The following is a 16,415-nucleotide window of genomic DNA, read 5'->3' as shown; positions in this document are numbered from 1 at the left end:
CTCCCTTCCCTATCCGACTTCAAATAACCAAATACACATATATTTGTTTTATGGTCATTTTATGCCTGTGAAATTGGGATTTTTAACAAATACAAAGCAAAATTATTTTTACCATTTTTCTAAAGTGCTCATTTTTATTTATAAAAGTATAGTATAGAAACAGGTGAAATATCTTTCTGATAGGCATAGCCAAAAGGGAACCCTAATACACTGTTGGTGACAAAGTAAACTTGGTCAACCACAAAAAGCAGTGTAAGTTCCTCACAAACTTGAGCATTGAAGTATCCTATGTTCCAACAATTTTACTGGACATTTACCTAAAAGATTACAAATCAGGAGACAGTAGAACCATTGTGCAACCATATTTATTGCAAAACTGTCCACCATGGCCAAGGTATGGAATCAGCCCACATGCCGCTCAATGGATAAATGAATCAGAATGTGGTATATATACACAATGGAATTTTATTTATCCATTAGAAGGAATGATACTGTACCATTTATAAATGGGAAAAGAAACACCTATGTTAAATGAAGTAATAGGCCCAGAGAGACAAAACATACATGGTTTCCCATGTATATGGAAGCTAGAATTAGCTTGGATGGTGTGCAAGTGTATGCACATGTATTATCTGCAGTGTGTTAGATTCAAGGGAGAACTCTTAATTCTTTAGAAAGGCAAAGTCAGGTACTTGGAAGGGATGGGGCAAGATCAAAAGGAAACTGGTAGATTAATGAAGAGAGGAGGAGGAAAATGCAGTCAGGAATCCAGTGTGGGGCTGGGAATGTGGCATAGTGGTATTGTGTTTGCCTAGCATGCACAAAGCCCTGGGTTTGATTGCTTGGTACCACATACACAGAAAAAGTGAGAAGTGTTGCTACAGCAAGCTAGCGGCCTGGCTAGCCTCTAGCCTCTCTGCCCAGTGACTATCCTAGGCTACTGCCTAGTGCTAACCTTGAGAAAGCTCAAGGACAGTGCCCAGGACCTGGATTGGCCAAGAAAAAAACCCAATGTGAATCCTACAAAATTAAGAGTGGGTGGGGTGGCATAGATGAGATTGTTCAGAGTTGACTAATGCTCACACCTGTAATCTTAGCTGCTCAGGAGGCTGAGATCTGAGGATCAGAGTTCAAAGCTAAACTACTGAGCACATCTGTGGACTCTTATCTCCAATTAACCACTAGAAAACTGGAAGTGGCGTTGTGGCTCAAGTGGTAGAGCGTCTAGCCTTGTGCTAGCCCAAAGTTCAAGCCCTACTAACCCCTTCCCCCCAAAAAAAAGGTCTCCCCCCAAAAAGGGTATCTTGTATTCATAAATTTCTGGGGACCCCTTTGTACAACTAGCTAAAGTTAATTAGGTAAGTATTAATGAAGACTGAATTACCTATTTTTAAGTTTATGGAATTTTTAGTCATGAAACCAAAATGATACCTTTGCAGAGATTTTTCAGTGGGCTAAAATCTTAACTGAAATACTAATAAAATTTCTTTTAAGTGTTCATTTTTGGCATTTGAAAAAGAATTTGTCAGTCCTAGGGCTTGAACTCAGGGCCTGAGTGCTGTCTTCAAGGAGCTAGCCTACCACCTAAGCCACAGCACCATTTCTGGCTTTTTCTGTGTATGTGGTACTGAGGACTAGAACCCAGAGCTTCATGCATGCTAGGCAAGCACTCTAATGCTAGGCCAAACTCCTAGCCCCTAGGCATGTTTTTGAGGTGCTGAAATATTTGGCCTTTTTAGTTAACTCTTAGCATAATAATTACCAGGACTTTGAATATAAAAGAAAGTTAGATTATTTATACCTGTAAAAAAGTATTCAATGAGGAGTACTGGAGGTTTTTTGTTTTTTTCATGGACAAGCACTAATTTTTAAAAAGCTGTGTTAATGTTCTGTACATTAAACATTAAATGCTTCCCTAAATCTGGTTAATAGAAGTATTTTTAGCAGTTGGATATATTTTTTATACTAATGTTCCAACTAAAGTTTGGTTTTCATATATTTAGTCACTGCTTGGATGTTTCTGCAACAGATAATTTTTCTTGTTTGAAAAGTGAAGATGAACATGGTACTGAGCTGGAAGATGGTGCATAATCTTTACCTGCAGTTTGTTTTAATTTAAGTGTAAACAGTTAAGAAATTGAAATTTTATAATTTATACCATTTTAATTTACAATTTTACTTGAGAATAAAATAGATGGAATATTTAGAAATGATCGTGGGTTTAAATGACAGGTGATATTTTAGAAATTAAAAATTTCCAGCTTGCACCTATCATCCTAGCTACTATTTACACTAAGGTCAAGATTCAAAGCTTACCCAGACAGAAGAATTCCCGAAATTTCCAGTTAACCCGCTACAACCCCAAAATGTAGCTGTGGGCTCATGTTGTAGAATATCAAACTTGAATGAAAAAGCCAAGCAAGATTATGAGTTCCTGAATTCAGTCCCTAGTATACACACTGACATTTAAAAAAAAATTAGCTATCCATACTGGCTCATAACTAAATCAGCTGCTTAAGAGATCTTACTACAGAGGTTCTACACAAGAAAAGTCTCTCTTACTCTAGTTAACTACCAAAAAGCCTGACATGATCATTTAGATTATATAGTTTCTTTGGAGGAGAGGAAATGCCCTTGTACTATTCCTTTCATCTTACCTAAATATTAGAGCCTACTTGGGTATTCAGATATTCCCATTAATTTGCATTACATTATATACATAAGCTTACTGAATATTACATCCACTTATATTTTTGTTTTAGGTACCTTAATGCAATTCAGACTATGTGTCCACATATTCTCCGCTATTTGACTACTGCAGTCATAACAAACAAAGATGTACGAAAACGCCGGCAGGTGCTAAAAGATCTAGTTAAAGTTATTCAACAGGTAAACCTTGAATTTCTATTGTTGTTTAAGTACAGAAGCTTTAGTCCTCTTTTGTGGAATTGGAAATAGAACATTGTTCAGTTAGTAGAGTGCTGAGAGGACTCTGCATCCAATACCTGGTAACATACTCAGTGAAGTATAATTGAAAGAAAAGAGCCTTGAGTGAGTTTGCTGTTCCTAAAATCCATGATATTGCTGGAAGCTTTTCTACACATAATTTGTGTTGTTTCTGTGGAAGCTGGCTAGAGCTTGCTTTTTGGGTGTAACAGTAGTTAGTAATGAGCTTTTAAGTAGAGTGTTAATATTCCTCCCATTAGGCAAAAGGTACATTCCTACTGGTTGATTTTTAGTAAGCTGCTCTGGGGGAAAAAAGACAAATGTTTCTTTGGCTTAAGAATAAATTAAATACAGGGGCTGGGAGTTTGGCCTAGTGGTAGATTGTTTGCCTAGCATGCACCGAGGCTCTGGTTCAATTCTTTGGTTCCACATACATAGAAAAGCCAGAGGTGATGCTGTGGCTCAAGTGGTAGACACTAGCCTTGAGGAAAGCCCAAGGACAGTGGAAAAGAATTAAATACAAAGAAGATGCAGTCTTTGAGTTGGTTATGAATAGCTGTAGAGCTGGGAAAGTTAGTCACTTTTTTGATTAAAGGAACCTTTTGCCTGAAAGAAAAAATATAAAAGATTTTAGAATGGTTATATAGAATTTTAGGTATGATTTTGAATAAACGAATAGGATAAAATGTTATGGAAACAAAATAACTGGTTTGTTAAAAGTAAATGGTAAGAAAGAATAAAACTGAAATATTGAGATAATTTGGAGGCATTTTGCTGATTAAAATCTAACTGATTTAATTTTATAGGAGTCTTACACGTATAAAGATCCAATTACAGAATTTGTAGAATGCTTATATGTTAACTTTGACTTTGATGGGGCTCAGAAAAAGCTGAGGGAATGTGAATCGGTAAGTGAATTTTTCCTTAACTACTTTCTTTGATTGTTTGCATATGTGTTTATCTTTTCTCAGAGCAATTTGTTAAAACATTGGGATTTTTAAATTATTTTTATTTTTTCTGGTCATGGGACTTGAACACCGGGCCTGGGTGTTGTCCCTGAGCGCAGGGATCCTCAGATTCTCAGATAGCAGCTTCCTGAGTAGCTAGATTATAGGTGTGAGCCACCACGCCTGACCTATATTGGGATTACTTTAAATGCACAGTATATTTTTTATATCTTGTATGAGTAAACATGTAGAATGTTTCAGATTATGCAGGCAAGATCATTTTGAACTATACATCACATTTACAACTGGATTTTGTTTTGTAAGTGGGTTTATCTTTAGAATTTTTATAGATTTTTAAAGTTTCTGTAAACCAGGCAGTTTGATGTAGTTGCAGAGTGTACAACTGTAATTTTTACTGTTGTTTAATGGAAAATAAGATCGAAGTAATGTATAGTAAGTTTGTGTTTCTCCACACTAAACTAATACTTAATCTACCTTTTATGTTTGTCAGACTCACAAATAATAATCATCTACTTCATCTTTTTCATTTGCTTATTTGTTTATAGACAAGATTTCAGTGTGTAGCACAATCTGGCTTTGAATTCATAACTGTCCTATTTGTTAGCCTCCTTAATGCTTGGGATTATATGTATGTTGTACTAGCAAATAAGCATTGTTCTATATTCTTTATGCTAAATATTGAGACTTCCCTTTGAATCCATGAGAGTCACTGGTGGTATATTGTTAAAGGAGCCTCTTCTGTATTTTTTGCCTTTAAAATTTTCAAGTCTACTTTTTTAGTCTTTTCTTTGGAGCATTCTTTTACGTAAGTTGTTAGATGCTTGAATGTGGATGGGGTAATTTCTTTTCTCCCTTTTCATTTTTTTAATATATATTCTACATATGCAGGTGCTTGTAAATGACTTCTTCTTGGTGGCTTGTCTTGAGGACTTCATTGAAAATGCCCGTCTCTTCATATTTGAGACTTTTTGTCGTATTCACCAGTGTATCAGCATTAAGTAAGATTACCTTGATTATGTATATTTTTTAAATTTCTGGAAATTGTCACTTGCAAAGTAATACTTAATATAATTTTAGTTATTTACATTTTTAATTTTACTCAGCTTGTAGAAGAAAGGAAACACTTTGACAGTGATTTGGAGAAAATCTTATTGAATTCTGTTTGCTGTAGACTTAAGAAATATCTTTGCTTTTTATGTGTATAGTACAGCATAAATCGTCAAAATGATAAGTTGACAACTTTGATTGACTTGTTTTTAATTACCCTTCTAAGAAGTAAATGCGATTATATCATTATGTTGAGAGGGAAAATGAAGTAACTAGTTTTTAGCAGTAGTTCAAATAAGGAATTAGCCCTTAGTAAAGTGGACATTCTGTTGAAAGACCACTACATTTGGTAATAATTTCTGTTGATTATGTTTGTTTTATTTAATTACATATTTGAATTCTTTTATAGAAAACTCCTGTGACAACTCAAAATGTTTAAACTTGGAAAAAGTATGGTGAATTTTACTCTGTTGTCTGAGAAAATTATTGGGGAAAAAAATTGTGAAATGCACATGACCTATTAGAAACTAATTTTACATATTAAGGTTTGAAAAATAATGAATGCCTTTTGGCCACAGATGAAGTCAAATATAAAGCATAAAAATTTTAGCACTTTAATGTTTGCCTTAGAGGAATTATGTGGAGAGAAAATTCTTTTTCTTATGCCTTTTGTTTTTGTTAAGCACTCCATAACTGGCATTCTGTTTTTAGTGGGTTGTCATTGAAGTGGTTGTCCAGTTAGAAGTAATCGTGGGGCTTTTCCTATGGGAATTTATGCTTTGCAGTTTTATTAGTACTTTATTTGAGACATAATTTCAAAAATTTGATTCTCAAAAAATTCATTCATATTCCTCATGTAATTGGTTGTAAGATAATTAGGCAGGTGTGTCATATGGATCTCTAGTGGATAATAGTTGCTAAATGTTCATATATTCTTTGTTTTTAAGATTTATAATGGGGGCTTTGTGAACGAGAAAGATTAGTTCTTTGGTTTCTCTTGTATTGGATGTATTTCCCCATTTCCTCTTAGAATATGGTCACTTCTGTGTGTGGTAAGACTTTTACAGAAACACTGTTGGCTGTTGAAAGCTGATTCTCCCTCATGTATCTTTAGCACTTGGTATACTAACTTTGTAACATCTAGCAGACTTTGTACAGTATAATATAAAAGTTGTACATACAACTGTTAATGAGTAAATCTCTTGTCTTTTGTGTTAGTGAACTCGAAGTTTTGCACTTGATAATACTTTTATATTGTGTTTGCTTCCAAGGCATTGTGAATAAGGAGGTTTGTTCCAACTCTAGATCTACCCCTTTTTTAACATGGGGATCTTGGCTTCATTATTTTTTCTTGTGATTCAATATCTTATGTTTAAAGTAAATTATGAACTTATCCCGTCTAATTAGAGATGTGTAGCCCAAAGATAATAGGGTGGGAAAACTTCCATGTGACATCATTACCTAAGAAATTTTCAGATTTATCCTAGTGTACATATTTGGGTTTGTATTTTTTTTTCACCTCTAGTTCTCTGGTAGACAAAATCTCCAAAACTATGTGTGTGCGTGCATGCACACGGGCCAATAAGATTGCCAGTACTAGGGTAGCAAGCTATCATTCAACTCTTAATTTGCTCATGGCTAGTGGTTTGCCACCTGAATCATGCCTCTAGTTCTGGCTTTTTGTTGGTAATTGGAGATAATTTTCTCCTACCTGTCTGCCCTGACTGGCTTTGAACCACTATCCTCAGATCTCAGCCTCATATAGCTAGGATTAGAGGTGTGAGACACTGGGACCTAGCCTCCAAAGCATTTTTGTAGGGGCTATCAGAGCCCAGAAATCTGTTTCCTCTAATGATAACATTTTCTTACTTTTAAGTTGTTCAAACATGTATTGACTGTACATAGAATGTTTTACTGACTTGGATGATCAAAAATATAACATGCCTTCTTAAAAGAGTACATAGATGAATGTATTTTTATTAAATATCGGCATATATTTTGAGTCAAAAGAAACCTTAGAGAACTTCTAGTCCAATATGACATTCTTTTGACTATATATATACTACTTTCAAAAAAAAAAAAAAAATCCTGGCCCTTAGATGCTTCTGTAAAACACAGAGCCCTGACTTTTAAATTCTTAACTACTTGGTAACACTTTTCAAAAGGATAAGTCATCATTTTCTTTTATCTGGAAAACTTGAGGAGCAAGGACATTAAACTGCTTGGGTATAAGCATATAATATAAGCTGATGATTTCTCATTCATTTCACTATATGACAGTATTGGTTCTACTTTGTTGTGAAAACTTTTTCAGAGATAATTAGTTTAGACTAATTAGTTATTGGTTATTTAGTGTATCAGTTGACCCAGACAGTAAGGAAGGAATCTGTCAGTATTTAACTGAAAAAAATCTACAAATTCCTGTAGAGTTTTGGTTTATAAGCAGATTCTTTGTATCCAGTTCAGATTGAGTCAGGTTTACTGGTGTATTGCAGGGATGTTTTGTTGTACTTGAGTGGTGCCTATTCCAAAATACAACCAGAACAGAAAACTACCAGGTTAAGTTGCCTATTTTTAGCTCTGTAATCACATACTGTTAAGAGTGATGAAGTACAAATCAATGATATAGTATTTTTATTATGTAATGAGTAAGGTAGCTTTTTTAGTGGTTTAAAGCTACTTTACTGCATTAGAAATACAGCAGCTAAAAATAACCTTTAATGTCTATTCCGTTTTTACAAATGCAGCAGACATCTTAATTTAGCCTACAGTGACTAAGAATCAATGAAAATGATTAATGTGAACTAACCTCTTCCTTTGAGTAATACCTTAGATAAAAGCAATTGTTCTCTATGTTAAAGGTTTGTAAAACCATATATGTATTACAATCATATGAAGAAGCTAAACAACTTAATATTTTTTATTGTTGGTATAATGTATAGAGGGGTTATAGTTACATTTGTCGGGTAGTAGGTGCATTACTTCTCACACATTGATACTGCTTCTCATCCCCATTTCCCTCTCCCCACCCCCTCCCAATCATCTTGTTTCCCCCCCCTTCCCTTTCCTATTTCAAATAAATGTATATACAAAGTAACAAAGTCATACATTAACAATATGAGATTAAACAAAGGGCAAAAATAGAGAAGAGGAAATAACAGTACATTAAGAACAACAATCACACAAGATAAAGCTCTTGTTTCCATTTTTTAAAAAAATTTTAAGTAAAAATAAATGCCTAGCCTCACTCAAACCTTATCAAAACTTAAGAAATACTAATGGGTGCTTTTTCTGTCTAGACTCTGGGGGAGAAAATAGTGAATGTCCTTTCAGAGAGTGTCAAGCAAAGAAGCACTTACTAATTAAGTGCACAAATACAATTTTATGATAGGTGCTTTGGAGAACAATTTAATTTACATGACTTTTATTTTTGTACATTGGAAAGCCCAGAGACGTTAGCTGGACATTTCAGTGAACCATCATAATGCTATAAATGTAATGCCTCTTAAGTTCCAAACTAGACTTTCTTCCGAAAACTAGTTAGGATATGTTATTCCTTTTACTAGTTATTATTGACCTGCCTTTTACCTGATTTCATATGCCTACTTGATTTTTTTATTTTTTAATAGTGAAGGGAAGTATGTGTCTCTTGCCTATTTCCTTGCCCCCAAGGACACATTTCTAGTTCTGAATAGAACAGTATTATAAAACCCATGGTTTATTAAGTAACTGTTTCCATTTGTGATTTGAAACATCCTTTGTTTCTTTACTAAAATGGCTATAAGCACATGTAATAATTCTTCCCTTATGAAAATTAAGAATGTTTTTTTATCAGTTTATGTGCAGTTCCATAGATTTATAGGATAAGTCACAAATATGTTTACCATAACGTTTTCAACATCTGTCAAAAAACAATTACTATGGTAGGGTATAATTTACTATAGCTGAATAGTTTATTTTGTGTGGTGTGTCTGAAATTTAAAAGCTGTTCTAAAACAATTCTTGGACCAGTTTTCAGTTGGAGATAAAGCAAAGTATGGAAATGATATATTGAATGTGTGTGATAAACATGTTGGAGCATATATTGATTTCTCTAAAGGGGGTTAGTTTTTGCTATCCCCAAAAGAAGATATTTACCAACTATTATTTATGTTATGAAGTTATTCTATTCACTTTATTAAGTAATTTAGATCTTGATATTTTTTCTTGAACTCTTAACCACCTAACAATTTATATTTAAAATTATTTCATTGACAGAAATTGAAAGGTACATTACCAGATCGTTGTAGTTCCAAAGATCATTAATACCATATTTCTGTATTAGCTCTAAAGTGAATACATTTCCTTAACTACTGAAGATGTTAGAGAGTTCAGGGAGAATATTTATTTGTCTCATGCAGCATTTAGCTCTCATTTTTTTCCTAGTTTTCTTTTCCTCCCAGTTTGGCAGTTCAGCGTAGTCTGTATTTAACCTTTATTCTTTGATTTTGATAACATTCTTTTCTAGGAGGTGTGTATATTGGTCATAGTCTTCAGTAAAACCTGGGCCAGAGATTGTCATTTCTTAGTGCTTGCAGACAGCAATATTTAAAGTATGCTTATAAAGTAAAAATTGGGCCAGGCATGGTGCTTCACGCCTATAATCCTAGCTACTCAGGAGACTGAGAACTGAGGATGGCAGTTCAAAGTCAGCCCGGGCACTAAAGTCTATGAGGCTCTTTAACTCCAATTAACCACTAAAAAACAGAAAGTGGGGCTGGGAGTTTGGCCTAGTGGTAGAGTGCTTGCCCAGCATACACAAAGATCCGGTTTTGATTTTTTTTCGGTACCACATATACATAGAAAAAGCCAGAAATGGTGCTGTGACTCAAGTGGTAGAGCTTTAGCCTTGAGAAAGCCCAAAGACAGTACTCAGTCCCTGAGTTCAAAGCCTAGGACTGGCAAAAAAAAAAAAGGAAAAAAAAAACGGAAGTAGTGCTGTGGCTCTAGGGGTAGGGTGGTAGCCTTGAGCCGAAGAGCTCAGGAACAGCGTCCAACCCAGAGTCCAAGCCCCACAACAGTTGGAAAGCCAGATTATTTAAAAAGTGATTAACAAGATATTTGAAAAGTGATTAATAAGACATGTGAAGTCTTCATTTTCCCAAATCTTGGGTAAGATAAGGAGTGGGAAGGAAGGATTGTGATGAGGAAACAACTTCCCTGAGAGATTGGGCCTTGAAGTCTTAATACAGTATCAAACCAGAGTTGATGAACTTCTTTGAATCTAGATTTAGATGAAGTATGAAGGGGAACCACTGGTATCAGTGGCTACCTGAAACAGAAAGAGTGTAACTTTGTGGTGGAAGCATGAACATGATCAATTAAAGAAATTAAACTATGGATGAAATACTTTGTTTTGCTCATCTCTTGAAAAAAGACTTCAGGATTCTGTCCATATCCCAATAATATCAAGTAAATGTAGAATGATGATTTCAGCTAACTTTTGTTCTTTTAAGTTTTGATAGAAAAGCACCTTCCTATTTCTTTTTAATCTTCACTGTTTTGCATAGAAGTATTAGAGTGGAAAAAAACCATAGACTTCGATGATTTCTAGTATCACTTAATTTTACTTACTGTATTTTCATCTTAAACTGTTACCACTTTCTTCAATTTGTTCTGAGCGACCAGTAGCTTAAATAACCTGAAATAACCATCATTTACTTACTAATATTTTTTGGACCTTATTTTGCGCTCTATTTGACTTGATTTACTTACTAAATGATCAACCAAGCCCAGTATCAAACAATAAATCTCCAGAGTGGGATTATAGCTAAAAGTACAGATAGTCATGAATCGAATGTTGCCAAATTGCTCCTGCCATTCTGGAATATGAAACTTAAATTTGTAGTTGAACTTAAAAGAGAATGGTAGTGTTCTTCTATCTACCTTTGCTTCAAATACTTCCTTCTACAATTGATAAATTCTCGTGTATCTCACATACTTCCTTCTCATTTTTTCTTTCTTATATTTATACTTTTTAATTTTTAAGTCCTGTTTTTCTTCATTATATCCAACAGTAGTTTTCATTTGGAAGGAATTAAACTATCCCTTGAAATAACTCATAGTCTGAAAGGAAATGATTGGTACTTTGTCACAAACATCTAACTCACTTCATAATTTGTTGAATGAATGTCAGTGAAGGAAAGAATTAAGTTTGACTCTGCTCGCATATGGTTTTCATGAGAATGAGTAAAGGAATACTAGAAAGTTAGATTGCAGCCAGCCATGAATGAAGATAGAAATTTTATTCTTCTGGTATAAGAGCGCTGTTAAGGTTTTAAATTGATTAGGTTTTATGACTAATACCATATTAGTCCTCAAAGTAAGTTAGAGACCTAAAGAATAGTAATGTAACCTGAATTAGGGTAATGACTAATACTACCTATGTGATACTCATTCTGTTATGCTTAAGTTTTTTGGTTTTGTTTTATTTTTTGCCAGTCCTGGGGTTTGAACTCAGGGCCTAAGCACTGTCCTTGGGCTTTCTGAAGGCTAGAGCTCTGCCACTGGAGCCACAGCACCACTTCCAGCTTTTTCTATGTGTATCGTACGATAGAATCAAACCCAGGTCTCCGTGCATGCTAAGCAAGTACTCTACCACTTGGCCAAATTCCTGGACCCTTAAGTTATTTTTTAAAAAATTACTTTATACTTACTACTGATGCAATAGTAAGTGTATATTTGCCACTCATTGTATAAGACTTTTTCTTTGCTACATTTTTCGGTTCCTGTATGTAAGTATTGTTCTAGATGCAGATATAAAATACGGTACCTTCTCAAGATAGTTACAGTATGGCTTTCCCAATGAAAACTATGCTAGACAATAGTCACAAATAAGTAATTTAGAAAATAAGTGATGCAGAAGAGACTATGACCCAATAATTTCTTTACAATGTGGTTGAAAAACTATTTTTAGTCACAGTAAGTTACAATTGTTTTCTTTTTTTCATTGATAGTATGTTGGCAGATAAACTTAATATGACTCCAGAAGAAGCTGAAAGATGGATTGTGAATTTGATAAGAAATGCAAGACTGGATGCCAAGATTGATTCTAAATTAGTAAGTATTACATTAATTATAGTAGTTCAGAACAGCTGCTGCTTAATATACACTTCTGAGAATTTATAAATAAAATACTATGTTCTAAGAATTTTTGTTGCCTGGTCCTGCTGGCTCATGCCTTTAATCCTAGCTACTCAGGAGGCTGAGATTAAAGATCATGGTTCAAAGCCAGTCCAGGGTAGAAAAGTCCTGTGAGATTCTTTTTATTTTTTTGTGGGTCATGGGGCTTAAACTCAGCCTGGTGCTGTCCTTAAGCTCTTCAGCTCAAGGATACCGCCCTACCCTTGGGTCTGGGTGTTGTCCCTGAGCTCTTTCTGCTCAAGGCTACTGCCCTACCTTTGAGCCAAGCCCCACTTCCCATTTTGTAGAGGTTAAGTGGACTTAAGAGTCTCTGGTCCTTTTGTGCCCCAGCTGGCTTTGAACTTTGATACTCAGATCTCAGCCTCCTGAGTATCTAGGATTACAGGCATGAGCTGTTGCCGGCTTTGTGAGAGACTCTTACCTCCAAATAACCACTCAAATTGTAAGTGGCACTGGGGCTAAAGTGATAGAGTGCTAGTCTTGAACAAAAATAGGGTCTGAGACAGCATCGGGCCCTGAGTTCAGTTCTCATAACTGACCAAAAAATGATTTTTTTTTGTTGAGTTTTTTTGAAGACAGAGCTTTCTGTTTTTTTGTTTTTGTTTTTGTTTTGCTATGTAAACATTTGGATCCTGTACATTGCATGAAATATTGCTTAAGTCACATGTTTTTTATTCTCATGACTTACTGGAAAATTCTAGTCATTAACATTTTAGGAACAATTTCCCTGTTTTCATTTTAGGGCCATGTGGTTATGGGTAACAATGCAGTCTCACCCTATCAGCAAGTGATTGAAAAGACCAAGAGTCTTTCTTTTAGAAGCCAGATGTTGGCCATGAATATTGAAAAGAAACTTAATCAGAATAGTAGATCAGAGGTAAGAACCACACATATTCTATAATCTATAGTTATTTTATGAACTTTAAAAATATACCAGTATAATTTTTATCTGTACATTTTTAAGCTCATGAACATTTTAAGTAATTACTAAGTAAAAGGAAATTGGCTATAGATGTATAGTATTTAAATTAGTCAAGGAAACTTTAAAAAAGTACATTCTTGGGGCCAGGAGTTTGGCCTAGTGGTGAGTGCTTGCCTACCATGCATCGGGAAGACCCGGGTTTGATTCCTCGGTGCCACATACATAGAAAAAAGCTGGAAGTTGTGCTGAGGCTCAAGCCTTGAGAAAGTCCATGTATAGTGCTCAGGCCCTGAGATCAAGCCCAGGGCTGCCCCCACTCTCCCCCCCCCAAAAAAAATTACAGTCTTAGAATAGGGTTTTGTTCTTAGAATAATCCTTTAGTTTTAGAAGGGAGTAATGAATTAGAATAGCATAGCGTAGAAAATTGCTTGTATGTGTAGTCTTTTTCTGTATACCTCAGGATCACTATGGATTACTATTCCAGTGTTGGTGATTCATTCACTGTTCTGCTTTCTAATTAGCTGAAGTTTTATTATTTGTATTTTGTTTGTGTGTTATTGTTTGTGTATTTATTATTTATATTATTTGTCGTAGTATTTGTGCTGTTGCCATTTTTTATCAACATTTTCAGAAAGTATTTTCTTCTGTTGATTTTTCTGTGTGTTTTAGGCTCCTAACTGGGCAACCCAAGATTCTGGTTTCTACTGAAGAACTGAACACGTGGAGAAAGCATAAAGGAAAGGCAGAACATAAAGGAAAGACAAAATCATTCAACTATTGTATAAGCAGTGTCATACAGAAGCAGTTAACACACTTGGTATAAATTTTGGAGAGTTTGAATAAAATTGGTGGAGGTTCATTTTATCTTGCTGTGAATTTCCTTGTGTGTGAATGTGTTTATTGTGTGTATGTGTGTGTACGTGCATGCGTGTGTGTGCATTTAATTTTTATTTTGAAATGATTATATATTTGTAGGAAATTTCAGTCAGTATAGATAGGTCCATGTAAGGTAATGTGTATGAACCAAGACTATGCTGTTTAATCACAGACAGATTTGTCATTGCAAACAAAATTCACAAAACTGCCATGGTTAGAGTCTCTACATGTGCAAATTCAATCAGAATATGGTATACTGAGCATATACAGCTATTTTCTTGTGATATTCCCCAGATAATTTAACAACTACTTAAATAGCATTTCTGTTATCAAGTATTATAACTATAGTAGTTTTAAAAAAGGAAAGTATATAGTTATACTATTCTATTTTGTGTAAGGAACTTGAGCATCAAAGGATTTTGTAAACTTTTACAAGTTTTTTTTAAGAATTTATTAACACTGATTTTTACATCATATTTCAAATGACATGTTTAACAAACAAGTGTTCAAGAAGGGAATCTCTATATACAATCACTGGCACTTAGTTTTTAGAACATAATCAAAATTAGGCTAAGGGTTTGTATATCATAGATACATATTAATTTATGAAATAAAACATTATGTCTATAGAGTCATAGGTTTTTATGTCTATGTAGTTATGTTTATATTTCCAATACCATGTCCATAGCATTGAGTAGGCAAATATTGAGTCCTCGCTCTTGTACTGTTTGGATCTAATAGCCACATATTAAGGATACCATGCGACTTGTTCCTTTGGTCTTGACTTGTCTCACTCAACATGATTCACTCTAGATTCATGTAATGTGGGATCTTTTAAGAATAGAAATTTTTATTATGTTTTTCTTCCAATACCTTTGAAATCAATTCAGATTTTGATGCAAATCTATTGATCTTCTACAGATCCACTGATCCTTTTACTGCTCCATAAGATTGCAATGATTATGTATCTTTTGTATATATCGAGGCTGTTATTACAAATAAAGCAATTCCTTAATTCCTTAAGGTGGTTTCTTAATCTTTCTCATTCTAACTTATAGTAAGTAGGATGGAAAGCTGAATCCATTAATGTATGATGTATGTTTATACAATTTATAAATTTTACACATACACATCATACATTCAGTGGACACATGGATATGCAGTATAAATCTCTTTTTTGGTCTTTATTACAGAGAAGTGGATTGGTTTTCTTTTTTAACTGGTTGTTAAACTAAAGTTCAGTTTATTAGCAAATTTCTGTTTTTATCCTGTGATGTTTCAGAGATTAAAAACATTCAAATGTTTATGATGCAATAAGTTATGAAAAACAGAGACTCAGCTTACTTTTGGTTGTGGCTATCACTTGTTAATGCAGAAGAGCAAGCACACTTAGGATTTCTTAGATACCTTCCTCCCTTGAAACTTCTCAGTTGTCAGAAAACAACCTACTGATCTCCAAATAGGATCGCTGCTTTGCTTCCCCATTAGATATGTGACCAGAGTGCTATAGGAATCTGGACATATGCTCAAGTACCTAGATGAGCACACTTGGGAAGTGAACCCTTTTGTCTTGTCCTAGTTGCTGATTAGGAAGCACTGGTGGCCTAAGTCAAGTTTACTTCAGCATTAAGTCAATAGTGAAGACTAGCATTGAGAAGAGGTCAAGGCTGAACTGTTACTGTAAAATATTTAAAGCTTCCAGTGAGGCTTTAATTTTAAAAACTAAAACAGCCCACTGTAAAACTGTTTTGTGTCTTTACATGCATAATTTACTGTCATGCATTTTTAATTCTCAGATCAAGCCATCCTCTTCAAAAGCTTTATCTTCCTGGAGAGTTAGCACAAACACTTCTATTTTGCTTATCTCGTGTATTTTATAAACTGTTTAACTGTTAGAATCTGCAAGAAATAACATTAAGGCATCTCCTATTTTGGTTCTAAAACTGGCTCTGTGCTGCCTTCCATTTAGTCCTAAGTGATAATTGGAGAAGAATGTCAAGCTTGATTCATCTTGTTTTTAAGTGTTGTGAAGACAGTGAGGGCCTAGGAGGTTGTTTGAAGTTGACATTTAAACAGGAAGGCACCCTGGTCACTTAACACAACATTCCAGGTAAATAAGCTAAGTATATTTATGTATATATACTCTAATGGTTTAAAAGTGTGCTGGTAAGGTCATGCTGACTAGTGTAGCTCTTTGTAGGCCAGAGGCATGGCAAATGCACTTGGAGAAAGCAGTTGGGTCACAGTAGACACTCCTGCTTAATTAGCATTTAGAATCTGATGGTTCTCTGGGAATGAAATACTGTCAAATTATGTTTTATGAGGACATTGCCTTTTTGGTACATATAAACATAATTAGTTCATCTTGAAATTTCCAAAAAGTAGGCAAAATAATAAATAGCCATTTATTCACTGGCCATTCAATCAGGTGGACAGCTGTTAGGGAATATTAAAGCAGTAGGCTGGCAGAGTAG

At 34.5% G+C, this 16,415-nt stretch overlaps 1 protein-coding gene across 1 annotated transcript in view; it reads left to right on the top strand.

Moving 5' to 3' along the window:
• Positions 1 to 13,813, top strand: part of Eif3e (eukaryotic translation initiation factor 3 subunit E) — a 32,565-nt gene extending 18,752 nt beyond the window's left edge. Inside the window, exons 8-13 of the mRNA XM_090339265.1 lie at positions 2,763 to 2,889; positions 3,753 to 3,854; positions 4,803 to 4,912; positions 11,957 to 12,059; positions 12,886 to 13,020; positions 13,735 to 13,813. Of these exons, the coding sequence (XP_090195391.1) occupies positions 2,763 to 2,889; positions 3,753 to 3,854; positions 4,803 to 4,912; positions 11,957 to 12,059; positions 12,886 to 13,020; positions 13,735 to 13,773 (616 nt within the window). The 3' untranslated portion in view covers positions 13,774 to 13,813. The remainder of the gene's footprint in view (positions 1 to 2,762; positions 2,890 to 3,752; positions 3,855 to 4,802; positions 4,913 to 11,956; positions 12,060 to 12,885; positions 13,021 to 13,734) is intronic.
• The last annotated feature ends 2,602 nt before the right edge of the window (positions 13,814 to 16,415 follow it).

The sequence above is a fragment of the Megascapheus bottae genome, chromosome 9 (assembly GCF_031878675.1).
Source record: "Megascapheus bottae isolate mThoBot1 chromosome 9, mThoBot2.hap1, whole genome shotgun sequence".
NCBI lineage: Eukaryota > Metazoa > Chordata > Mammalia > Rodentia > Geomyidae > Megascapheus > Megascapheus bottae.
The sequence above is the reverse complement of the archived record's forward strand: the minus strand, read 5'-3'. Positions and strand labels throughout refer to the sequence as shown.